The 27,411-nt window shown below is 38.5% G+C and overlaps 2 protein-coding genes across 3 annotated transcripts; one reads left to right on the forward strand and one right to left on the reverse strand.

Annotated features, from left to right (window-relative positions):
* Window positions 1-357: 357 nt before the first annotated feature.
* LOC122655602 (double-stranded RNA-binding protein 2-like) lies at window positions 358-8,667 on the forward strand. Its single transcript, XM_043849839.1, has 3 exons — window positions 358-1,140; window positions 6,609-6,828; window positions 7,840-8,667. The coding sequence occupies exons 1-3, from the start codon at window positions 895-897 to the stop codon at window positions 8,565-8,567; spliced, it is 1,194 nt and encodes a 397-aa protein (XP_043705774.1). The 5' UTR covers window positions 358-894; the 3' UTR covers window positions 8,568-8,667.
* A 1,082-nt stretch (window positions 8,668-9,749) lies between these two features.
* On the reverse strand, window positions 9,750-27,362 carry LOC122655603 (mRNA-decapping enzyme subunit 2-like). Of its 2 annotated transcripts, none has more exons than XM_043849841.1 (8): window positions 27,187-27,362; window positions 15,980-16,131; window positions 13,993-14,075; window positions 13,098-13,196; window positions 12,050-12,202; window positions 11,402-11,505; window positions 11,238-11,305; window positions 9,750-10,275 (listed from the first exon to the last, which is right to left on the reverse strand). In XM_043849841.1, exons 1-8 carry the CDS (start codon window positions 27,264-27,266, stop codon window positions 10,085-10,087), a joined length of 930 nt encoding a protein of 309 aa, XP_043705776.1. In that variant the 5' UTR covers window positions 27,267-27,362; the 3' UTR covers window positions 9,750-10,084. The 2 variants fall into 2 exon arrangements, with proteins under 2 accessions (XP_043705776.1, XP_043705775.1); XM_043849840.1 differs by having other exon boundaries at window positions 13,993-14,120.
* Between the last annotated feature and the right edge of the window lie 49 nt (window positions 27,363-27,411).

Genomic DNA, 27,411 nt, shown 5'->3' on the forward strand with positions numbered 1-27,411 from the left:
CATCTTTGTAATTTAATGTCCTCGATATCGGAGATCCTATCTCATCTCTTCTGGTCTTTAGGGTTTAGTGGCGGTAAACGTTACTGCTCCGCTTCAATTAAATACTCATCGATTGATTAATGTAATTAGGAATACCATTAAAGAAATCCTAAGAAAGAAAGAGAGAAAAAAAAAAAAAACTTTGAAGAGATCACATCCATGCAGCATAACGTTCAGTTGACCCACCCCAATAGAAGTAATAAAATAAATAAAGGTTAAGGAGAGTGATGTGATATCACCAGACCAGCAGAGTCCATTGTGGAGCTTTTCCTTGTGGGAATTGATACGGTATCGAGGAAGATTTGAATATCTGCTACACGATGGAGGTAATACTGTTCAAGGGTTCCGATCCAAGAATCCTCTTCTCTGTTTCTTAGAAGATTCGTGAATACAGGGTATCTGGTCTAAGGTGAAGGGAAGCTTGGTTTAGGATCTCTGAGTTACCTTATCAGAACCCTAAACGGGAAAATCATAAACTAATAAAGAAAAAGTAACGCCACTAGAAAATCTCAAATCTCTCCTCCTGTCTGGAAGGTGCAAAGTGCAGATCGTCTCCACCACTCCACTCTTTTTCTTTCTCTGCTCTGCTATACTCTTTGTGGCCAGAGAAGGATTCATAAACCCTAGAAAATCACCTGATTCTCCCTGGGGAAAATTCATTTTTTCTCACCAATCCGCCGAGAAGCCCTAGTTTTTGCTGCATTTGAAGTCCAGAGACCGTCGATCGGATCTGTGTACTCTGGAACGGTTGCGACATGGGGCTTCTGGCCTTCCCCGTCGATCGTAAGTGGGTTCTTTTGAGAAGAGCGAGAAAGTAGACCAGTAGAGAGAAGAGGAAGAGAGGGGAAGTAAGAGATGTATAAGAACCAGCTTCAGGAGCTGGCGCAGAGAAGCTGCTTTAATCTTCCGTCGTATACTTGCATAAGGGAAGGTCCCGATCACGCGCCGAGATTCAAGGCGACAGTTAACTTTAACGGCGAGATCTTCGAGAGCCCCAACTATTGTACGACCTTGAGGCAAGCTGAGCATTCTGCAGCGGAGGTTGCACTCAATTCGCTTTCTAACAGAGGTCCTTCGCATTCGCTTGCCGCCAGGATCCTGGTAAGTTCCTTTCTTATTCTCTTTGCCGTTAGGGTTCCGTCACAAACACTTCTCCATTTCTGTTCGAATGTATTGGTTTCATTCTTTTTTCAGTTTTGTTTACTCTTCCATTCCCAGAGTGAGAGAGAGAGTAGCTAGAATGTTAGATTAAAGTTTCATGGAAGAAATGGGTTAAGTATAGGAAAACATACCTGGCTAACATGCGCATCAGGAGCGCCGATGATTATCGAGAGTACTGTTCCGGCTTTCGCCGGCGTTGAGCGGCTGTGTATCAGCTAATGTGCCTCCCATTGATTCTTTCTTCTGCCGTTTTTTTTTCTCTTTGCCTTTTTTTCTCGCCGGCTCCGACAACTTGCCGCCGACTAGTAAGGTGTTGGGTCATCTACCATCTCTGGTTTTTATATTTTGGAATGACGAAAATAACCCTGTCATCTGTTTGTGGTTCCAGTGGGATTTCATTTTCTGACAATCTGACATCTGACTCCCCTCACCCTGCAAAAAGGATAGGGAAGGGAAAAATAAGGAAGAGAATCTCAATTTGGGAAGTTGTGAAATTTCGAGGTTGCTGAGCTGCATCAATAACGTGACTTGATCGATTATGTTTTTCTGTCTTACACGTGTTCCGAGAAGAGCCACACGGGTCGCTGGTATTTTGCCTAATGGAGCATTCCGGCTCCGAATTTTAGGGCACAGTATCGGAGATATCCGATCCGGTATCAGTCACCTGCAGAACCAATACTATATTGGTACGGTATCGGCATGGATGAGCCATGTCAGACAAAGTTGATACGGTATTCGGATTGACAACTAATAAAACCGTATCGATAGGATACTGGTACCGCAAACCATACTCCGAACTCCAATCCTTAGCCCCTCATACAGGGAATTGGACGGGCTTGATCGGTTCAGGGTTTTAAAATCAGGATCGGATCGATCTAAAACACAATCCGATATTGATCTTGAGCCGATATGGATCGGTCGATAAAATACGGTTGTGCTTTTTTTTTTTTCTTCCAACAAGGGACCGTTTGATTTGGAATCGGTCTGATACGGAGATCCCAATTCTGGCGGATCCCCTTCCAAAAGCTAGGGTTAGGGCATCTTTGGGCCGAACCATGGCGAACATGAGTTTAATGGATTTGAGTTTGGATAATTCATATGTTAAGGCATAAGGTTTTCTACGGAGACCACCTTATGATAGCTAGGGCACTCCTTATGTTACTCGCATGTCAAAATTTCATAAACCTTCTCAACCATGTGGTCTACCTCGTAGTGAATTTCTTCCCCTTGAATTTTCAGCCGTCAAACCATAGAAGGTTATTATCTAAGCCCATCCCAACCATTAGATAGATAGATGGCCATGTGGATTAGTCATTAGTCAAATTTTTATAAACTCATTTATATATATTTTTACGTTATAGTTTTAGATTTTTTAACTATCCAAAATGTTGACTAAAGTTGATTTGTAGATTATATTGTGTTGAAATGCTTTTGGTCTGAAATTTACCATTTAAATAGAGGGTAATATCAGTGATATCCTTGCAAATTTTTGTGCACTAATAACTGATTTGCTAAATGCCAGATAAAAGATGCCCAGTGATATCATGTGGAGAGAGACAATGCACATGTAGAAAACCTTATCCCATATTTAAAATATAAAAATATCAATAAATTTGATTTCATTGACATGGTTTCTCCAAGTGAGGACACCGAGAGCACGTTTCTAGGTGTGTGTGCTTGGATGGTTTATTTGCCACGTGGCCACTTATTTGGTGCTCAAATTTTGTGGGCAGGAAAGATATCACATCACTTGAGTCATACAATCATGTGATAAATTTCAGTCCAAAAGCATTACACCATATAGTGCAACCAGCTAGTCAATTTTGGTTTAATATATGGACGGTAAAGGAAGATCATCCAATACATGGTGACTCATGACCCTAGTTAGCAAAAATGCGTTAAAAACAATGTTGCCGTTTTTTACCGTTTTAAACGTGTATTCCTGGTAAAAAAAAGGGCAACCGGCCCCTTTTTCCGTTTTAAACGCGTTTCTGTGTTTCTAACATTTTTTATACATAATTGCTTACCCTTTTTACCTGATTCTTTCGTTGACATAAAAATGACTTGAAGGGTTATATTTCCCATGATATCATCTTCAACCCAAGGTCAATGCACAGACCCCGAAATTGAGCTACAAACTGATGCATCTACTAAAAAAGGGTTTCTAAAGTGATGACTCCCAACTCCAATTGAACATGCATCACTCCATGAGTGTGTTGGCTGTGTTGACAACAATGAGCAACACCATAGCCAAGCCACATTGCTCAACAAAACTTTGTACATAATGGTGTATGAATTGAGAATGAATATTGGATGATATATTTTGGATGATATTAGATGACATGTTTTGGAACTTACAATGAGTTGTGAAATATAGATATGGATTAATTTTGGATGTTACAGTTGTTTTGAACATTAGAACCATGTATTTAAGTAAAAAATCTTCAATTTAGATGAGAATACTGCCCTTTTATTGGTTTTTTTTTTTTTGAAATATACATGTTTAAAACCCGTACCCTCCGTTTTCCGTTTCTTACCGTTCTCTGTTTTTTACCGTCTAAAGTGATGCATCTACTAAAAGGGTTTCTAAAGTGATGACTCCCAACTCCAATTGAACATGCATCACTCCATGAGTGTGTTGGTTGTTGACAACAATGAGCAACACCATAGCAAGCCACATTGCTCAACAAAACTTTGTACATAATGGTGTATGAATTGAGAATGAATATTGATGATATATTTTGGATGATATTAGATGACATGTTTTGGAACTTACAATGAGTTGTGAAATATAGATATGGATTAATTTTGGATGTTACATTGTTTTGAACATTAGAACCATGTATTTAAGTAAAAATCTTCAATTTAGATGAGAATACTGCCCTTTTATTGGTTTTTTTTGAAATATACATGTTTAAAACCGACCCTCCGTTTTCCGTTTCTTAATTTGACCATCTGTTTGCAATTTTTACCGTTTAAAATCCGTACAGTCCGCTTTCTTTTTTTTTTTTTGTTCCCGTTTTTGCTTACTATTCTTTTGACTGTTATTCTGTATGATCCATTACCTATCCATCAGAATTGGTGCACAGCCTTCTATAGAGTTGATGCCTAAAAATATGGAGTAAAAAACAATTCAATTAGGTGGTGGTTCATTATAGTTGAGATGGGCCTTAAATGTTGATAACTAGACTATCAAAGGGGTGTTGTATGCCTCTTATCTATTCAATAGTTGGATTGGCCATATCAGTCCTCTACCTGGACAAACCATGTCCACCTACATGCCCCCTAGGGGGTCAAGGGTTCAACTCTCAACTCTCCTAGTCACATTTGTGCCATTAAAAAGGCACCATTTCCCTCTCCCTCTCCCTCCCCCCTCCCCCTTGGTAGTTGTAGGCTCTGTTGGCTTGTCTTAGCCTTCCCTTTGTAGTTTGTAGTTGGCCTATGGGCCCTTGATTAAGATAGATCCGCCCCAAAAAAAAAAAAATTTGACTGGACTACTTGGTAGCATAATAAGTGATCAAATAGAAAAATCCAAAATGGAAGGAAAACTATAATCTGTCAGAAATCCTGAAATCCGCTTGGGATTAAACTTAGATTTCAGTGAACGGCCCTTTTGTCAGAAAGCAATCAAAAGTTTGTGCAATTTCTGGACGTTGGTGCAAATTTTGGGAGTCAGGAGTTTAGGCAACTGGATTTGAAATGGATTAGTGTTTTACGTTAGCATATCATATTGTAATTCCTACTCTTTAGAGCTCCAGCTCCAGAAATGCTGTTAGCGCTTTTATTTCCTGTTGGCCTCGAGAGTTGAATCTGGGAGGTGAAGTAATTCACATGATTCAGGCAACTGATCATGGTGAATTGTACTTCTGATAGTGGATAGTGCTTTTTACTTTGAAGATCCAAACACCGACTCAAAAAGAAAATGGATGTTCAATGAAACATTATTCCATTTCTTATTAGTACCAAGTGAATTACGTTCAATGATATGTAGCCTCTCTGGGTGTTTGGGGTTAAAAGGAGGAATATAGCAAGTGCTTGAAGTAGCATGGTTTTGTTCAAAGTCCTAAATTTGTATTAACTACGAAGGTTATGCATATATGTAATAAAACATGAGCACACATTTATGTTTCTCAAGCTTTACCCTAATAGAGTAATGTTAGTACACTGTATGATGGAAGTGTGTAGAGTATAAATAATTTTTGCTCAAGTTAAGAAGGGCTGATGAGATTCATGTGCTGCCACATTGCAGATTTTGATGTGTAATTTCTGTTAATTGGGATCCGTCTTTGATCTGTGTAGCGTAGCTGATTGCCTGATTTGAGCAATGAGATGGATGCTATACAAGGATTCAAAAAATTGGGTATTAGAAGACAGATCATTCCTGTTGTTTCCATTGAGATCGGTATGAATTGGATGCTTGGAACAAAGAATTTGCTGAATCCAGAGAGCAACAACTAAATATTGCCAGTGGATTGGCTGATACACTGTATAGTCAATGGGGTTGGTCCAATCTGACACTAATCAATCTGGATTGCCTTCCTAGAAACTTGAAACCATGCTTCTCTCATATGACCAATCCATTTCTGCCTTGATGTAGATAGTTGGTGGTAAACTACTAAACTGAAACAGTATGACCTGAAATGTTTTATGTAATATTGTAAATACATGAGTATAAGGTGGTATGATCACATTTAAAGGAGACCTAGGGATGCCCCAGTAAGGAGGAGTGATATGATTCCGATTGAAGGAGCTAAATGAGCTGGGGGGAGACCTAAAATGACTATAGGAGAAGTGGTGAAGAAGGACATGCATAGTCTAGGTCTGGTCCCAAGTATGACCTGGGACAGAGCCTATTGGAGGGCAAGGATCCATGTGGCAGACCCCATTTAGCTGAGATTATCCTGACGTGTTGGGCTGTGCCTTTTGCCTCTTACTAACTTTCACCTTTCTATTTATTTCCAATCTTCCATTTTGCATTTTCCTTTGTCTTTTCTCATCTTTTTCCCCATCCCTCATCTCCAATTTTTTTTTTCTTCCCTTTTTTGAGTATATCTATGTCTTCTCTATTCTGTTTGTTTGAATCCATGCAGCCGACCCCATTAAGTTGGGACAAGGCTGTGTTTGTTGTTTGTTGTTGTTGTTGTTGTTGTAAATACATGAGTATAATTAGCTGGACTTTTGAAATTTTCTCCAGGCACTGTCAAAATTTTGCTAAAATTCTGAAATAGTTTGAAGCTTTGTCGAGAATCTGTTTGCAGCAAAATTGATATCATTTCCAATTTCATTTTCCCTAGATTAAAATCAAAATTTGGCAAACCAAGGTCAAAATTGAAGACTATATTTAATGCTTTCCTTGATACATCATTCAAGACTTTTGTGTAGTACATACTAAGCTTTTCTATGGACAGGATGAGACTGGGGTCTACAAAAACCTCTTACAGGAGATTGCACAAAGAGTTGGAGCACCTCTGCCTCAATACACAACTTTTCGGTCGGGTCTCGGGCACCTACCTGTCTTTACTTGCATAGTAGAGCTGGATCGAATTACATTCACAGGTGAACCTGCCAAGAACAAGAAACAAGCTGAAAAGAATGCAGCCATGGCAGCATGGTCATCTCTGAAACAATGTGAGCTCCTGTCAAATCTTAGATTTTTCTTACTTGAGCTAGACTAGAGTAATTCCATTCGAGTTTATAGATATTTTAACCAGTATTGTTCCACATCCCTTGTAATCTGTTTAACAAGTTCGATCCATTTCTGTCAAAAGTATGGTGTGTCAGACACCTCTTATGCAGGTTAGATGCTGCTGACAGGTCTTGCGACCTGTTGGACATCCTGTATCCCTGACCTTGTTATCTTGCTTAAAAAAGTAGTGCATAGGCCATGGTCGGTTGACAAAACCAGACTCAACTTTTGTTTGTTAAGTCCAATCTTCACTGAGATTTGTTCCATTTGTCCAGAGTCCAGACAGAAGCATGTGTTTTATGACCAATGGATTGTGGAGCAACACAGGTTGCTTACTAAGCTGTTGAGTTACCTCGAGTGCATGTCTACCAACTTATGCATTTTCATTCGGGTATTTAGTTATGCCAGGAGCAATATTGGATGTGTACTCTTGTCAAGTTTTCACACCATTTTGAATTATATACTTCATAAATTGAGAGATATATACCTGCAATATAATTTCTGCCCCAGCTATTTAGCCAATGGAAACTAGACATTGCATACCCAAACCACAAAAAAAGTGCATTACACTATATCCTTAAGTCTACCAGGAAAATTTATATGGTAGAGTGCAAATCAATATCTTATTTTACATGAACTGTTAAACAGTAACCATCTCCACCCAACAAAATAAAAACTTAAAATCGTTAAGTTCATATTGGCCTAGTTCTTCATTATATTTTATTTTGGGCTTGTCTTGAGATCCAGGACCGTCCAATAGTGTGAGACCAGATTTGAAGTTTATTGACCAACTCCATGAGTACACCCAAAAGTCATGCTTCATTGCCCAGTTATAGGTGCCCCTGGCCATCAGTACTTTTCCTTTAATATATTTATCGTCTGTGATCTGGCTTCAGCCTGTTGCATAACAATATACCATTCTGCTTGTATCTCATTATTTCTTTTTTGTTCAGTGGCACAGCAATCTGCAGGTTCATCCTCTGAGACAGAGAACAATGATGAACAGGAACAGATTACTATAGCCCGGGCACTATTAAACTATCGTCTGAAGGAAAAGATAGGAATGGCAAACTCGCCTGATGCTCCTATTCCATTCTCAAAGAAATTCCCGATGCAAAATCTGAGACCAAGTACACAGCCTCCCCCTGTTACGACCTCAAAAATCCTCCCATTAATCTGCCTGAAGACAGCTCCAAGGATCAGACCAGGGTCCTCAACATCAAATGAAAGCTCCCAACCATCGCAATTCTTGCCACATGAAAACCGCGGTATTCGTCCCCAGAAATTCCCTGCAGCAGGAGCAGCTCCATACATTCCTGCCAGGCATTTCAGGCCACTGTACCATGGGATTGCTCCACCAGTGACAATAAGGACTTCAGTCCCTGTTTTCTCTGCCCCGCCAGTACCACCGCCAACCCGTCCTCAGGTAATGGGGCCACCACCAACTCATGTAGCCCCACCAGTCTGCATCAGGCAAGCAGTGCCAGTGTTTGCTGCTCCACCCGTTTGTAAAGAGGAACTTCCGGCTCCGCTCCTTTGTAAGGAGGAGCTACCATCTTTGAAGGTTTCTTCCTTGCCATCTAAATTATCAGTTCAGATAGAGGACACAAGGAGCTTAACAACTGGGAATGACCTGCGAGAATCAGTTGCTACAGAGGGCATGAAACAGCTCAGAATTTGATTTTGGTAGGGGAGGATTTGAATTCGGAGGAACTATTTCTGATTTTGTACTGGGTTTTGCTTGGTTTTCTAATATTTTTTACTCCTTCCGAATGTTCTTATTCCCTTTTCTGGTTGTGGGAAAGCTACATTGTCTAAGATGCATTTGAATTTTACACAAGCAACTTCAAGTTTTGGCGATGCAACCATACAATGGCAAGTTTTATTAATGGGGAAATGATCACCACCCTCCTGCCCCTCCCCAAAAAATCAGGTTAGTGTTTCAAAAATCGGAATCTGATCGGTTGAATCAGCCGTCACCAATCTCGATTTTGGATATTACAATTCGACCAGGGTTTTTTTTTATTACCGGATTACTGAGTTTTCAGATCAGTGCAATCGAGTATAGGGTTTCTAAGATTGATTCTGGTCGTCGATTTCAGATAAGATTCCGATCAGAATTTGATTACCCATTGCCGATTTTCATAACCCTAATCCATGTATATGGGCCTTGCTTTTTCTGTGCGTAAATTTTGTAACGTAATCATCTGGTCGTGTGCTCAGCGAAATGCATGTCACCATGCTATAAAACAAAGCGTTGAAGGCCCCAGTGTACTCGCATGTCAATTTATGTAGAAATGACATTAAAAAAATTTGAAAAAATTGTATTAAAAAAAATGAAACATTTTTAAAAGAAATTGAGGATCTTATTATAAGGAAAAATACCAATATATACGAAGGTGTTTGATAAAAGTTTGAACCTGAAATTTGATATTTGATCAATCTAGACCATATTCTTAATAACCATATGGTTAGAAGCTCACTTGCAAATGGCAAAACTCTTATCATGCCACATTAGAAACTTTACTTTTTCCTTTTTTGAGAAAATATGGTAACAAAAGTTTGGTGAAAATAATTTTATTTTTCTCTCTTTTAATATAACACACTTTTTTGGTTTGTCTTAAGAAGGTAGATAGACATCAAATAATGGTAGCTCATGCGTTAACTAACTTAGCTAAAACTGCTCTAAGAAACATTGTTAACCATTATCATTCCTAGTTTTTTAATAAATTTTTCTTTTCATCAAAAAATTTATGGGAGCAAGGCTCCAGGGTTTTCTTACCCAAAAAATAAAAAAGGGCTCCAGTATTTACTCAAAATTCATTAAATCGATCAATAAGAAAATCCCACTGGTTTAGAATTTACCACAAAATATTATAAGAAAGATCCATATTTTGATTACAGATAACTAACATAAACAAGCCGAAAAATTGGAAGCTAATGCGTTCAATATCCAATGCTGTACTCATAACTCAAGTGCAACGACTTGTTACAATCAATTCTCTGTACACATCTACACACCTTCCATATTTAAGACGGACACAATACACACAGCTCGTGCTGTTTCCTAGTGGAGCCTCTAAGCCCACCGTGGTGTTAGTATGTACTAGCAGCACGGCTGAAAACTAACCAAGCGATACGAACCTAGGACACACTACAGTTTACACACGGCCTAAATTAGAGAGTAAGGCTCTATAGTTAAGCAGAAAACGCAGCTTCCATTGCTTGTAAGATTGAAGAATAATTGAACCTGAAGCTTCTGAAGCTTTTGCCAGGACCCAAATCAGAGAGATGGTTTTCAGATCCAGGCCTGGTGTACTGACCCTCCTTTGTTGGGCACCCTGTTGTTCCCCCTGTACAACTGTTCTTAGCCTTCCACACGCACATCCCAAAGCCACCTAGAAAAAAAGAAAGCAAGGAAAAACCAATAAATCCATCCCTCAAACATTTAAATAAGCAATACAGTTATTTTTTAATTCCTTTTTTTTATTTTCGTAATTAATAAAGAAATCAAGTGTTGAACTGGAAGATCCCTTCTCACCACTCTCTAATTGCTTCGGTGAACATGTGAAAGGTCTTCACTGAATCCAACCCATGCATAACCTCATTCAAATCCTAACTGGTTAGCTGCAAGATGGACTGTTTAGGCATATCAGCCCTGACTAAAATTAGTCAGGCCCTTCTTTCACATCATGCCAAAGAAGCTGATCAATCAGTCAAGATTTTTAGGTTCAGTCTGGCTAATTCAAAGTTTGCAATGCAGTTTAAACCAATTTCAGGTTGGGTAAAATATTTCATATGATGGATCCTAAACTCATGAGTTCAATCCTTTTACCATTTTTCCCAATACTTCATTAGTTGATTCAACTGTTGTCAATCAAGAATATCTTGATTACATGAATAGAGTCATTAGTAGAGACATAAACTACAGTCCCAATGGTTCCGTTTGTTTCAACTTTCAACGGATAGAGAAATAATCTTATCCTACTAATTAATTATATAGAAATAAAAGAAAACAGTAATTATTCTACTGAAATTCAATATAAATATCTTGAAAACAAATTCCTATCAAATTTTTGGACGTTAATTTCCAACAAAGGTAGTTGGATCTCACAATTGCCACTCATGGAGGACACCAATCCCATCATATAGCTGGACTTTTCCCGCTGAATTTCCCAACCAAATATGCTTCCTCATCATATACATTAAGAAACGACCAAATGGCAAGGAAAAAAATCTAAAACTATAAGTTGGTTTGGTCCTCACAACCCCCCCCCTCTCTGCTGAAACAAATAGTGCCTAGATGCTCGCCATATACAAAAGAATTGATTAGAGGGGAAGGAGGACAAACCTTTGAAAGGAGCATCATATTTCTGAGCTGTGGAAGGCTGGTATTTGGCAATCCATGCTTTCAGATTGCTGCATGAAGACATTGAATCTCACAAAAATTTGTCCAGAAAGAAAACAAAGAAGGTAATATTTTTCTCACAGAATTTAGACGTCAGAATTACTCACGCCCAGAATGGAGAAACCATGTAAAGCTTCAAACCATTTGGTCCACGAGATATTACTTCGTTGCCAACTGGCTGAAGTTCATCAATCCGGTGCCATGAGATCTCCTGCAGGTAACAGAAAAACAACATACAGCTAGCTCTCACACAATATCTAATATCCACCCCACAAGCTGGGGCAAGCTATTGCAAGAGTGCACTAAGAAGTAGACTGAGGGGGTTATTTATATCCAAAGCAAAGTAGAAGAGTCACTCCAAAGACAGATTTGTGGAACTAAAATCAGACTCCACTTTCTTGTTTATTAGTAAAAATCAAGGAGAACCACATTACGAATTTTCTCATTCAAAGTTAAAGACAAGACTTAACTCGACTAAACCTAATCCCAACTACATGGGATTGGCTAGAAAACACCTTACTCAATATTCAAGAATACGAGAATGCAAACACCTTAAGCCTTTCTTTTCCCTCAACTAGAAATAACACATTTCAATTAGACTCGAGTAAAAGGTGGCATGATAATCTAATGGGGAAAATAAAACCACACATCTCGCATCCTACATGATTTAATGTAAAAGAGGAGAAGACCGATGAAACAACTTATGTGAAAATAAATGCTTTTACTGAAAGTAATGCATTCAGAGACTATCATACACTGATCTCCTTCTTGGTCATTGGAGCAAAGACAGTATCATCCTTCACGCCAGCAATTATGTAGAGCCGCACCCTCTGTTGCCCAAAGGTAACTTCTAGATAGTCGTCTATTTTCAAAAGTTTTGAAACATCAAAACCTGTTTCCTCCAAGACCTGAATCCACCAAAGCAGTACAAAAGAGCTCAAGAATATCACTAAGGGAGGGGAGTGGGAGATAGAGACAGAGAGAAGCATAAGATTTCATAATGGTGGAGCACTGGAGCCTAGGCATGTTGCTTCAAGAATGAAAAAGATTTCAAAATGTGAGACTATATACCAGGAGAATATCTTCAAACATTAGGTCTGTAACTTAGCATCGGGTAAGTATGTGGGGCCCTCGGGAATGACAATTGACAAATCCAACTAGAGCCATATCCAAGAATGTAGGCATGGCCCATACATCAGACTTCCCTAGCATAAGACCATGGTTTCAAGTATTGGGATTGGATCAGCTTGATCAGCTGATCTAGATGGGGATCCCAAGTGATCGATCCACCAATACGAATTGCAAAAATATTTGTTCCTCCTCCATGACATGTTTTATTCAGAAGGATTGGCCAGGATTGGGATCTCTCCAAAGGCCAACCAGAGCCAGGATCCTGAGTTTTGAATCCTTGGATGAGAGCAGAGTGAAAAATTAACATTTACTTCTAACGGTCCCATGATCCCAATCTATCTTTGGACATAGATGAATGGTCAATAGATTGTCATAGACAGTTGGGATGGAAGGGGATACAGAAGACAAGAGCCTGAATATCAATAGCACTAATTTTCTCTAATCAGAACGATTTTGGATTAACAGATACAGCAATTCTGTTAAAGAATATCTCGTGCAAGAATGGAAGCACTGGAAGAAAAAAAAATAGGAATAGCTCTCAAGGTTCAGCACCCTCTCGATATTGCATGCAAAATAAATCCAACTCCATCAAGTCATCAATTAGTCACTGAAATTACAAAGAATAACTGACAGAATGACCAGAACAGAAGCCAGAAAAAGACAATTTATTACTTCTCGGATGGCGCAAGTGTGGTCTTCCTCATCTTTGTTTTTCTTCCCACGGGGAAAGCTCCAGCTTGATCCAGCTTTCCATCCCTTCACCAGCAAACACTGCAAATGGAATGAATCTCACATGAGTAACAGCTAACAGGATGACACTACTTGAGAGCAGAAAAGTAATTATGAAAGGTTTACCACTCATCTTAACATGTTTAGAATCTTTATATAGCTTCAGTGTGCAGCTAAGAACTTAATTTTAAGGTTTCTGTGAAAAACAGATACCATGGTTTGGACAAATACATGGATCGCCCCAAGTTATTTAAAGGGTTTCCAGTTAAATACTAGTACTTAGGAAGCATTTGCAAGATCCTAAGACAAGGTTTCACATGAGTTAGCTAGCCCCAATGACGATGAGAACAGATATATGAGATAGTTCTAACGGTGTAGGTATTGTGTATGATCTTCATTTCCATAAAAAGCATAAAAAAGGAAGATGACTAGTTGAATAGTGATCTAGGGCTACTCTGTTGAGTTAAAACTCCAACCCTTGAAACAGACACCAATTGACTCTTTGATGGAAGCTTTCCCAAGACAAAGTTCAACTGCACAAGATCAAGGAAAGAAACAAAATTGATCTGGAGAACGATTTAGGTGGCACTGTGCTGGCACGGAGGTAACTCACTCTAACTCTTAAAACTGGTTAGGCACATGACTTATTTTTTCAACTTTTCAGCATGCAGATGCATATCTCCATATAAAAATCATTGCAGCTATATGTGGGGAAAAAGCAAGAGGAAGAATCAGAAGTCCCGAGTGTGGAAGAATGAAGATATGTTTTCACATGCACCTCTGCCAGAGGAAAAGAGCCTATTTTTCTGCTTTAATTCATTCACAAATGATCTTTTACCCGTTCATAAGGTTCATCCAAAATGATTGCTCCAGTCACCGGAACTCGAACCTTGTAAGAAGTGAAGTCTTTGTATATATCATCTATATGCACAATATAAGGTCTCAAAACTGCACAACTATTAAACACTGTGAGCAGTTAAGGAAAACAAGAAGCATTGGACAAAAAATATGCAGCACAAGACTGTAATATTCACTACGACAAAAATAACTTAGGCTTAAAATAATGCATGCAAAGTGAACAGACAGAATTCCACAATATCAACTGAGATGGAAAGAAGTTGAACTGGATGCAAAATTGTTGCTGCCTATTGATGATCTGACAGTTCACCCATGATGCAATAAATGACAAAGAAAATAGATGACGATATGCACCAGTGATGGAACCAATCATTGGGTCCAGTTGTAAGATTGTTCTTTGCATTGGAGAAGCTGTGCCTCCGAGTGTAAATCCAATTACTTTATTAATTATTATCACCAATACCATTGTTCTTTCTATGACCTGAATAGTCCAGTTCCATTGACCAATCAACAGTTTTCAACTATAGAGTGGTCTTAACCTACATCAGACCAATGGGCCCTTTAAGATCGATCCAACTGTAGTAAAATGACCTATGAAACACCATAAACCAACATGAATTCCAAGCTTGTCATCAAAGCTATAGACGACCATGTTCAGCTTGAAAAGCTACCATAAACAAACCTGTGAAATATATACAGACTTGAGGATCAGTGCCTGTCCTAGACTGTTCTCTATGATCAGACATTCCATTCAATATTGAACATTTGCTGCCTAAAACAAAGGAACATGAGCCAGCATGCTACAACTCCAACAGTTATACACAGGGCATATGGAAAGGGATTGGAACCTGGTGAAATTAAAGTAAACTTAAGGATCAGCCCTTGTATTAGACAATGCTCTCTATGATCAGAACTTTGTTCAATATTCAATATTTGTCCGTCTCAAAACAAAAAGGATTACTTGAGCCACAACTCTGACTTAATTGTTCCATATACACATGGCACAAGCAAAAGATGAAACCACCATTTCATTGGTCCAACCAAGCAAACCTTCTATACCAAAGATGGCCTAGCCAGGATGCAACCTACCACAATACATCGAAAAGTTTCCACCAAATATTCCATCCTGATTTTTGTATCAGATTATCAGGAATCAAGTTCAAGTTTTAGTAATAGAAACTTAATGAAACTCATCAGAAGCACAATCTCAATTCCCTTGTGTGCATTTGGTTACTTTCCCTCATGACGTGAGAAAGTAAAATCAAAAGCAAAACTGGAGATGCAATCATTCGGTTGCATTAACGGAAGAAAAACTGGGGGAAAAGAACCACTTTTGGGAGAGGTTATCCCTAGTTTTGAGTCTCACCCATTACATGAGAAAACACTGAGGAAAGAAAATTGAGGAAGAAATTGACCATAACTAACTTCTCTCCCTCTCACAAGATGGAAAATCAGTAACTGAAATCCACGGACAACCAAACAACGATGATAATTGTCATATGTGTTCTCTTGATTTTCTCGATGCAACCAAACAACTAATGAAGGAAATTTTGTTGTTTCTTTTTCATTTCCTTTTCTTTCACCTTAGAAAGTAACCAAACCCAGCCGGGAAAGATGTGGGCATATAACCCACCCTTCCTCAAACAGGTTTAGAGAACCTCAAAATCCATAGAGTTATTCAGCTAATATGGAGAATTTTTATGGTGAGTCCACAAAATTGCAATATATAGGCCTACCCCAATACCTCAGCCTTTAGTTTCTACCTTACATTTGTAAATGGTTACAATTTAATAAACCAAGAGAAAGTCTTTAAAAATTAGTTATAGCCCCAAAAGGTAAAAGAAAAGCTGGTTTAACATAATTTTAACTAGACAGTGATAGACCATGTCAGAATTAACATTATCACAAAATAACTATCAACTGGCAAAGATTTTTCTAAATTACAAAGATAAGATTGAATAGGATACTCAAAGAAGCGAATTCTTTCAGAGTAAGTGACTTCAAGGATGGGTTTTGCTCCACTGAATTGTCCTCATAGAACCAATGAGCATGCTCGATGAGAAATAAAATCCTCTCAAATGACTCTAGGTCTTCTTTCGGAACATTTAAGATAAATCGACTGCATGATATAAAGATGTGTTAGAGTTTAAACATCACAAGCACATTCGACAGATGAGATAATTGAGGGGAACACATTTATTCTATCTTAAACATTTGCATACACCATCTCCCTAACCAAATAAGTCAAGAGCAATATGATAAACTCCACTGCTATTAATAATTACAGTTGCAATTTTTTTACCCATATAATCTGGTTCTATAAAAATCAACCTTTAAGCATATCCAGCAACCAGCATCTTACTTAGAAGATTAGGAATCGACATCAGGAGAGGTGATGAGAAAAGATATGGATGCTTTTGGTTAACAATAATGTGACTCTAAATAGAGCTGAACGGGGAACACTGTAGCCAACCCCATGTCATTGAGTAGAGCTGAGCTGTATTTTCCCCCCCCCCTCTTTCCCCAAATAATTCATCTGTATCATTTAGTCAGTATCCATACAATTAGGATCTCCTACGACTCTATTTTCTGCAACCCCTAAGTAAAAAAACAGTAAAGCGACAACAGAAAGCATCACAACTGAAAATTCCTAAATACAGTCACTCAACCTAATTATATACCCAATCTTTTTATGGTTACATCCATAGAGTAATTGGTATATGGGGTTTGTAGGTTAACTCACATAGTCATATCCATGTGCTTCTCTACAAGCCAGGCTTGTTGATTTACCCAGAACCAGAAATGAGTCCCATAGAGTCAAACTTCCCACTTCTATGAGATTCTTGCTCTGAGACATTGAACACTGCTTGGTTAAGAGGGTAGAATGAGACTAATTTTTAATCTATACCACCAAAAAGAACAAGAGAAAGGAATTAATTAATTCTTAACTAATTACACCTAAAACAAAATTGAAAAATGATCCTAGATTGAATCAAACGCTCAATAATATTGCATGAACACTACCAGTGAACGGTGGTCCTGAACAGTAGAGCATAGTTGTCACGGCGTCACGGCGATCCAAGTCGGTGGAGGGGTGTCACGTCGATATATCGACATGTCGCCCGCCATGGCGTTGCCATGGCGAGCATGTCGACCATGTTTTATTTTTTATTTTCTCTATTTTTAATGTGTTAATAGATGTATACTCAAGCCATGTTTTATTTTTTCTCTATTGTTTCTCAAGTTTTAAGAAGAAAATTCAGAAATCGAAGAAGAAATCGAAGAGGGAAAGAAGAAATCGAAAGAAATCGAAGAGGGAAAGAAGAAATCTAAAGAAATTGAAGAGGGAAAGAAGAAATCGAAGAGGGAAGAAGAAATCGAAGAGGGAAAGAGAGACAGGAAGAAGAAATCAAAGAGGGTCGCCATGCAGCCCTCTCCAGAGCCAGGACGCCATGGTGACGCCATGACAACTATGCTATAGAGAGAAGAAAAATAAAAGAATGACAGTGAGAAAGTGAAGAACTCGCATAGATTTCCTTAAAATGTTTCATAAACCTGAATCTCCAGAAAGAAGTTTCAATTAGATCTGAAATATCACCAATTACACCACTATATTAAAACCAGCAAAAAAAAAGCACTGGTTTTGGTATAGCAAAGTAGAAACATGGTTAGGGATGCAGGAAATTGAAAAAAGTAGAGTACTTAGGTTGAAAAGAAAGGTGTGCACAGAATTGGATCAAAAGTGAATAACACTACATGAACAGTCTCATCGACAAATAGTAGAGAAGAAAAGGAGAATACAACAACAACAACTCAGCCTTATCCCAACTAAATGGGGTTGGCTACATGGATCCTTGCCTTCCAATCAGCTCTATTCGAGGACATACTTGATACAAGGCCTAAACTATGCATGTCTTTCCTCGCCACTTCTCCTAGGGTCATTTTAGGTCTGCCCCTGACTCTTTTAGTTCCTTCAATCTGAATCAAATTATTCCTCCATACTGAGCATCCAAAGGCTCCATTGAACATGGCCATGCTACCTCAAACAAATTTCTCGTAGCTTATCATGTATCGGAGCTCCTCCTAGATCAGCTTTAATATGATCATTCCTCACTTTATCCTTCCTAACTTTGCCATACATCCATCTCAACATCCTCATCTCCGCTACACTGAGTTTATCTACATGATGCTTCTTAATTGCCCAAAATTCCTCACCATACATCATAGCCGGTCGTATGACTATTCTATAAAATTTTCCTTATAAGTATTAAAGGAATACGTCGATCACATAACACTCTGGATGCACCTAATGTAGATAAGTCACTTGGGGCTTATTTTAGTGGAAATTAGCCTTGGGTTTTGGATTATATATGTGTTGGCCTTTTGATCCCACGGGTTTATTTGTAATTGGCCAATTTAATAGGCCTAAAATATGGGTAGAAAGTAGGAAAACGGGATTTACTTCCTTAGTTTAGTTAGTCCTATTTTGAGTTTGTTTTCTTTATTATTTCACTTTCTTAGTCAATTTAGGTTACCTTATTAGTAAAGGATAGGGTTAGGCCTTCCCTTTTTAATGTCTAAGTCTATTTTTGAGTCTTCTATATAAGTTTGTAAGGGAGGCCGGCATTGGACACGAATTTGATTAATGAAATATTAGCTTTAGCCTTTGTGAAAATCCTGAGATAGGGTGGGTGAGATGCCCAGGCTGAGATAGCCATTCCCTTCCCCAACTCCATTCCATTGATCTCCATTCAAGTTCCATTCAAGCTTCAGTTCTGCCCTAGCTGATCTCTTGAAGAAACATATTTAGTTGCTGGAAATTCTCTGCAAGGTTCAAGATATTTTCAAACAAGAAGTAAGACTGAAATTGAAATTCTGCAATTCTTCTTCTTCCCTTCTATAAGGTCACATGCAAGGTTAGAACCTACTGAAATTTTGATCGAATCTTCCTCAAACCCTAAGAGAGACTCGATCCAAATTTCATTACCATCCACCCAGCCGATTGTCTGATTATCCTTTTACTCCTCAATCCTATTTCTACTAGGATTCCTCAATAACTTCAGATTTAGACATCTGATTTAACTATAACTTTCAGCATCTCTTCTCTCCCATATAATCCACACTCTCCTAACTTAATCCTAACATCTAACCCTAGGTCTCATCAAACCCTAACCCTAATTTTACAATTTTCACATATTCGACCTAGCCGAATTACCCATTCAAGAACAGATCCTGGTTATTGGCTTCTAGTTGGTCTTCTACCAATCTAGAACTACATTAGAACCTCCCCCCTTCATCCATCCTATTTAAATTCTCCATGGAACATCATCCTTTATATAACCTTCTTTATTTACGATTGAGCCCAGATACCTAAATTAATCACATTGCAGAATCTCCCTCTCATTAATTTTCACCATATCATTCTTTGTCCTAGTGTAACCATGTCCTCCGTCTTCATTCTACTTATCTTAAAACCTTTTGATTCCAAAGTTGATCTCCATAACTCCAACTTGGCGTTTATCTCTACTTTTGTCTCATCCACCTAAATAACATTATCAACAAAAAAAACATACACCAAGGAACCTCATCTTGGATGTCTCTGGTTAGTATAAAAGAATAGAATTGGAAAAAGTATTGAACTATGGTTTATTTAGAGATTAAAAATCATGCATCTCCAGCAAAAGGATTTATTTTATCTAGAATATCTTCAAGCATTCCACTACGATTCGTTTCTCGCATATCTATGAACCATAAATAAATTCCTCATTTACTAACTACCTCTGCTAAGATAACCCCCTCATGAGCCTCTCGGTGCTCTACGATCAGCTCGACCACCGTGAGAGTGTGGTCGTAGATCAGCTAGCTCATAGTTGCTTGGTTGCCTGGGTGCTAACATACAGTAATTTGATTGCAGCTGGTCTAAGACCACCCCTGATTTACAACCCTAAAGCGGTCGAGCTGATCTACAACCACCCTAAACGAGTAAGGCCGGCTTTCAAGCCAGCAAGAAAAGCTGATCTACGAGTCTACGACCACCCTATATAAAAGGGCTTTAGCGCCCACACATTTGTTGTTATGGCACGCATCCGTGCTTATGGAGTGAATTCTTTGCACCATGCCTTTCTTGGTCGAATCAAACCAACCAGCAAGCCAGCAAGAAAAGCTGATCTACGACCACCCTATATAGAAGGGCTTTAGCACCCACGCATTTGTTGTTATGGCGTGCAACCGTGCTTATGGAGTGGATTCTTTGCACCATGCCTTTCTTGGTCGAATCACACCAACCAGCAATTTCCTAATAACCTTATAGTGATTTCTGGAGGGAAAAGGGTTTTAGTAGGAAAAGACCTATGATTTATGGGACGTTTCATCATTTTACCTAGGCGACGCCTAGGCGCCTTGGCCGACTTGGGCGCCTTGGTCGCCTAGGCGGGCGCCTTGGACGCCTTGTTCGCCTACTTGGTGTCGCCTTGAATTTTGACCCTCTCCACTGCCTTGGGTCGCCTAACCGTCGTGACAACTATGTTTTACACAAGAATATATGTCGGACATGACACAACATGGGTGTGGGTAAAGTATGATTTAAATCCTTTTCATACACATCAATCCTTTTATCCTGAATTGCATGTAATGGTTATTACTACTCATTATTTGGACAAATACCCAAGTAGAAGCATATATGGGTACCAAATTGCCCAATTGATTGGGTATCCAGACGAAGATGAACCGGATCCAGTTTGAGTTTTTGGATCTCCTAGGATTTTAGGAATTTGTTATTTGGGGAAATAATATCTTTTAGTTTATTTTAGAAGTTATCTACATAGGGTACTTGGTTTCCCAATTATTCTTAGTTTCCTTATTTGAATTAGTTTCCTATTTAGAGAGTTAGTCTTTATTTTTAGGAGTCTTTTATTTCTCTTTATAGATGATGTAATTCCCCATCGTTGGAGATAGACTGAATAGAATGGAATAGTGAAGTGTTGTGAGTGCCTGCATGGCCAAAGTGATTGTGCAATCTCCCCCTCCCCCTCTTCTTATGTGATTTCCCCTCTCCCCTGCAACTCTGAAATTCCCTTCTTCCCTACCGGCCCTCCACCACCAATGGACCTAGACCCTATTGTAGAAAACCTAGGACCTGTAACCAGTAACTTGAGAGAAGAGAAAAAAGAGAGAATGAGAGAATAATAACTTGTTGTTTTCATTGATAGGAAAGCCCCTCTATTTATAATAGAGGGGAAATTACAAATAAAAAGGGGAACTCCTAATCATATTAGGAATTCCTAATCATGATAGGATTCCAAGTTACAATAGGAAAAGAACTAGAACTAACAACTCAAACTGAAACTAAGACTAACAACTCACAGTAAAATTAGGACTTGACATAATTAGAAACTAGGACTCCAACTAGGACTAGGAAAATAGAAGATACACATATCAACCAAATCACTGTTCACGTGAATAGTGTCACATGAACAGTACTTCAACACTCCCCCTCAAGCTGGATTATACAAATAAGTAAAGAAAAAAGATCCAGCTTGAACTAAAAGGAAAAAAAAAGAACTCCATAATAATGCAAACACTCCCCCTCAAGTTGGCGCATACAAGGTATTAATGCCCAACTTGAACAAAATGAGAAGAAACTAAGTTGCAGCAGAATCCAGCTTGACAGATGAATGTAGTTCCCAAATAAACCTTCAAGAACTTGAAATAATTGATCTTCAAAACCTGGACAGACATGATCAGCAAACCGGGACTAGAATTTCTTCCAAAAAAAGGCAGTTTTTAACAATCTTAAATAGCTAACCAGTGATGAATCTCATATTGCCATAATGACATAAAATCTTGAAGTTAAATAACTAGAGCAACAAGTAGCGGAAACGAGCTGAATTAGGCAGCGGAAAAACACTGTATCAACCCAACTGAAAGTCCTCAAATAGGCAACAACCAAATATCTTCAATACTCTTCAATACTTCAATCTCCCCCTTACGGCAAACTCAACCCAATAACGAAGGATACCCAATGGCAATGGTGAAGAAAACTGATCTTCTATGTTTTGCACCAATGTTCTTGCAAGATTTGCGTTCTGCAATGTCTGCAGGTGTATTGTACATAATCCCCCCCTCACGTGTAGTAGTACACGTGGACAAATAACGGAGATTATGTCAGAGATAGTGCAAAAGTATAAACTTCCAGAATTCTCCAAAGGTGCTATGGGTATGAAAAAAGGAAGAAATGACAAAATTGTAATTTACTAGAAGTTTCCAAAGGTGTTATGGGTAAAAACCAAAGGTATGGGATATGAGGGGAATTAGAATTATTGAAAGGGAACGGTGTTGAAAAAAAGGATGGCATGGCTGTAATTTGGTGGAAATTCACTTTTAAATACAAACCAAGCCAAAGGGTAAACTGGTAATAAACCAGAATTTGACCCTCAAAGGGCAAACTGGTAATAAACCAGAATTTTAAGGGTCAATTGGGTAGTCAAATAGGGGAATGTATCCAAAAAGAATGGCCGTTCCGTAAATAACCAGAATTTTGCAAGGGGTTTTGGTAAGCAAAAAACAATGGGATGCAATTGGTAAAAAAATGGCTATGGAGAGTGGCTATTTGGTAAATAACCAGAATTTTCAAGGGGACAGATTTGGAAAAGAATTTAATTCCCTAGTAGAAAGGGTAAACTAGGAATGGAATGTAAAAAATGGATTAAAGATAATAAGAGATACAGAGAAGGGTATTATTGGAACTCAAAATATAAGGTTTTAAGAAACCAACGTACGAAGGTTGTCTTCAACCTTACGACAAAGAAGCCAGGGAAAGGTCGGCAGCGGAAACAAGGGGAGAAGAGGAACCAGCAGAAGCGGCAACTCCTCATGGTTCATGATCTCCTAGAACTAGCAGCACCATCTCCAACCTCCAGCCAAAAAACCAGCCGAAAAAACGATGGCAGCACATCATAGAAACCCAATCTCACAATAGATCTGCAACTCCATTGACCAAACCTTTGAATCAAGGAGTAACATCTTCACAAACCAGTAACAGGGTAATCGATTCAGCAAACCCTGGTAGCAACTCGATACCAACAAGTTGCTACTGAATAATCAACATCAGCAGCAAATCGATTCAGCCAGCGAAGAGAACCTGTTGACAGTCACGCTACCAGCAGGAAACCCCTATACCCCCATTGACTTAAGAGAAAAGGGGAAACAGAGAGGCGGAAACCAAAGGATCCCTTTGATGAAGGTTGTCTTCAAACTTCGAACCAGCAGCCAACGGATCTGGTTCAGATATGGTAGATTGAGATGGATCGAGATGCAGCAGGTCTTCAAGTAACCTGGAATTTCAGCAAAGAAGGCCGTAGGCAGAACAGATCTTCAAAAAACAAGAGAAAGCCGTGTCGAGTCAAATAAATCTTCGGCAGTAGAACAGACACTGCTGCCAGAAAACCTCCGAACCTTAGGGCAGCAGCAGAAAATCGTTACAGCCAAGGATCCTCTTCAACCTTGCAATTCCAGCATACAATGACTGCAGAAAATTTAAAAAAACCGATAAAGATTAAATGAGCAGGAATCCCTAGTTCTTCTTTTCTTTCTATGAACTAGGGTTTCTCCATAAATTGGAGAACTTTGAAACGACTCTCAAAACTGCAAACCAGAAGAGAATCAATCACTGGTTACAACAGCTCTGATACCATGTAGAAAACCTAGGACCTGTAACCAGTAACTTGAGAGAAGAGAAAAAAGAGAGAATGAGAGAATAATAACTTCTTGTTTTCAATTTTTCATTGATAGGAAAGCCCCTCTATTTATAATAGAGGGGAAATTACAAATAGAAAGGGGAACTCCTAATCAGATTAGGAATTCCTAATCATGATAGGATTTCAAGTTACAATAGGAAAAGAACTAGAACTAACAACTCAAACTGAAACTAAGACTAACAACTCACAGTAGAATTAGGACTTGACATAATCAGAAACTAGGACTCCAACTAGGACTAGGAAAATAGAAGATACACATATCAACCAAATCACTGTTCACATGAACAGTACTTCAACACCTATTACTAGGTCAGAGTCCAAATTCAGCTTGCCAGTTAATAATAGGGCCAGTTCAGAATCACGTTCATTACAGCCCTTTACAACCAAGTAAGCTTTGGTTTCAAAGAGTTGGTACTAAAAGTAGAATAAGGTCTTAATGAAACATTATTAATTTATTATTAAATTAAATTAAATAAAAATTGATATCTTGTAACTTTTAAATATATTATTTAATTACTTATAAAGTAATATATTAAATAATTAATTTTTCAATCAGTGGCGGGAGCCTCGTGCACTGGGTGCGCTTTCTTCCATTCTTTCTATCATCCCTACGTGAAAATCCACCTCTACCTATCTACCAACATCTTATCGAGCCACAGAGTGATAAAGCCCAAATTTAACTCAAGTTTAAAAAGGAATGGGCATTACTATAGTTTAGTTGAAGTTCAATTATAAGCACAAGCAAAGCCAACCGGTAAACTAGGAATGCGAAGGAAATACGGACAAGGGAGGATATTAGGAATAGGGAGGGGAATTTCTGAAAATAAGGGTAAAATAAGAGAGAGAAAATAAACCATGATTCTGTCTTCTTCAACCTCAAGACAAAAAGAAAACCCAGCAGTAGTGCAAGAGACACTCCGAAGGAGAGAACTCCCTCAATTGAAGGCTTTTCAGTCCACAATTTTGGGGATAAAAGCCATTCCCCAAGGCCTCTCGAAAAGCCACAAGCAACCAATTGGAAGAACCAACAGAAGATGAACTGGAGAGGTCTGAAACAGACCTAGCGGTAGGTCAGTGACCAGCTGAAGTTGCTGGTTTGTATTTCACAGATGTGGGGTTGATTCACAGCAAGAATATAAGCTTTAAGTCATAAGATAAGGTTTCAACTGCCCAAATCCCAGATTTAACAGAAAATTGCACACTCGATTCACAGCAGCTAACCAGAATTCGATTCACATCAGCAATCAATTCAGTCTTCAGCAAATAGATAGCAGCAATAGACACAGCAGCAAATATATCTATATATATATATATGGTAAAAAAATATATATTCCGGTGGTAACTGATCGCACATCTAGAGAGATCAGCAGTAGCAGTAGGAGTTTGATTCAACGGTAGCAGCTAGGATGGATAAAAAAGGCAGAACATCTTCACACACAGGTATGATTTCATACAAAATCTTCATCAAACCCTTAGTTCTTCTCCTTTTATAAACTAGGGTTTCCGTCTTCAAACCAAAAACCTAAACAACTCTCAGAACGGCTATCAAGGAGAGAATCAGGTACTGATTACAACTTTGATACCATGTGACAAACCCAAGATCTGTAACCAGTATCTGCAAGTAGAGAGAGATAAGAGATTGAGGGATAGAGAAACCAAAAAGACGGAGGAAGGGCTGGTTATAGAAGATAGTCTATCGTACCAGCCTTATGTCATTATAGAAACCAAATAATAGAGTACAAGGGAAACATGACTCTAACAACTCTTACCTAGATAAGCCTAGAACCTAATTCCAATAGGAAACTGAAACATAACTATACTAGGAAAGAGAAACAATATAACAATTAAATCCCAATTTACTAAGCTAAGACTATCACCCCACGGTATGTATCTTTAACAGAACACTTGATGATCAAGTCGTTTGAACATTATGCATGGTAAATTTTTAATATATTATTACATTTGGTGTTACCAATGTGATCTTGCAAGCTCATAAATGCTTTCTTTTGTTCCCATATATGGATCATTATGAAGGCATAGATTTTGAATATAGGTTCCTAGTTTACTTTGAAATTGTCTACAATTGTTGTGTACAATATATCCACATCTGTATACACAATTGGCAAATCCATATTAGCAAAGTCTCCTCATCCTATGATTTGAGAGTCAAATGAAATTAACTCCTACACAGGTATTCACACCCAACAACTGTATCCTAACCCATGTATGTGGGAAGAAGTTGCACTCCACCAAATCTCCTCCAGCCTGTCATTGGCTGGACTACTGGGAAGAAAAGGAATTCCAGAAGCAAAGTGGCAAATCAAGTATTTAGTGACTTGTCAAATGGGCCTCAATGATTGCCCAACTTAAGGGATCAAATCTCTTTCTTTGGGAGAACTGGGACAGATTTTCACAGCAAACCCAGAGTATCTTCAGCCAAAAGCCAAAGACACTCCGCATGATTGAAGAATAATGAAGTGGGCAGATTTTCACAGCAAACCCGGAGTATCTCCAGGCAAGAGCCGTAGACACTCCACATTATTAACTTTGTTAATCCTACCACAACATCCAGAATGACATTATTGAAATAAGACACGGAATTGAGGAATAAAACAGTCTAACCTCCTCACGCAAAGGAAATAAAAGCTAAAATTGCTTGCCCAGGAAAACCACATGGAAATCTTCCGTTGTTTGAAACTCTATGGATGCCCCATGAAATCATGAATGCAACTAGCTCACTGAAATTAATTATTGTAAGAAATCTATCACTTAGAATTCAAATAGCACAGTAATTTTGACATTTCAATTCTTTGTGAATTAGTCTGCATAACAAGGTTGTTGTCCACATGCTTCGAACTTGCTATCCCTCCACTTTTCTCTCTCTAAAGTTTTGCTTTCCAGGCTTCTAAACAGTTCTAACCTCATAATTTAAATATTGTTAGTTCCACCATATAGAAGAAATTCATGTGCTTGCTCCACTACGAAACATCGCTTTCCACTTGATAAAAACAAAAAAATAGGTACGTCCGATGGATATCTTTGTTAGAGAAGATACAATAGCAAAGACTGTTTTTGCTCTTCTTCAGAAGCCTAGATATATAAAAGGGGAAATTCCTAGTCTTCCAATAGCTTTCTCCAATTTCGTGTCCCTAAATTCCAAAAAGAAGCCCTAATTCCCAAACAAAAACAAGGATCAACACCAAACCTCGCAATTATATCTCCAAGTCTCAGATTCAACTAAACCCTAGCAATGACTTAGAACCTAACATGCAGCCAATATTCGACAGCACATAACTGACAAGAGATAGTCTTGAGAATCGAAAGATAGGTTAAGTAAAACCAACAGAATAAAAATAAAATAAAATAAAACTGACGAACTGGAACCAAAATAAAGAATTCAAAGAATTTAAGATGCATACCTGCAAAGATCATCGAGGAGCTCCTGAGAAGGGAGACCGTTCTTCATGGAAGTGCTTGAAGGACGATGTAGACCTGTCATGGCTTCCCAAATGCATATAGAAACCGAATTCTGATTCCTGACACCTTGATTTCAGTTCTAATACGCTTCTACTAGGCAGGAGAAACGAAGAGAGACATGGTTACTTTCTTTCTCTAGCTTGGGAGAATGACTGTCACTGCGATCA

This window comes from Telopea speciosissima, chromosome 3 (assembly GCF_018873765.1).
Source record: "Telopea speciosissima isolate NSW1024214 ecotype Mountain lineage chromosome 3, Tspe_v1, whole genome shotgun sequence".
Taxonomy (NCBI): domain Eukaryota; kingdom Viridiplantae; phylum Streptophyta; class Magnoliopsida; order Proteales; family Proteaceae; genus Telopea; species Telopea speciosissima.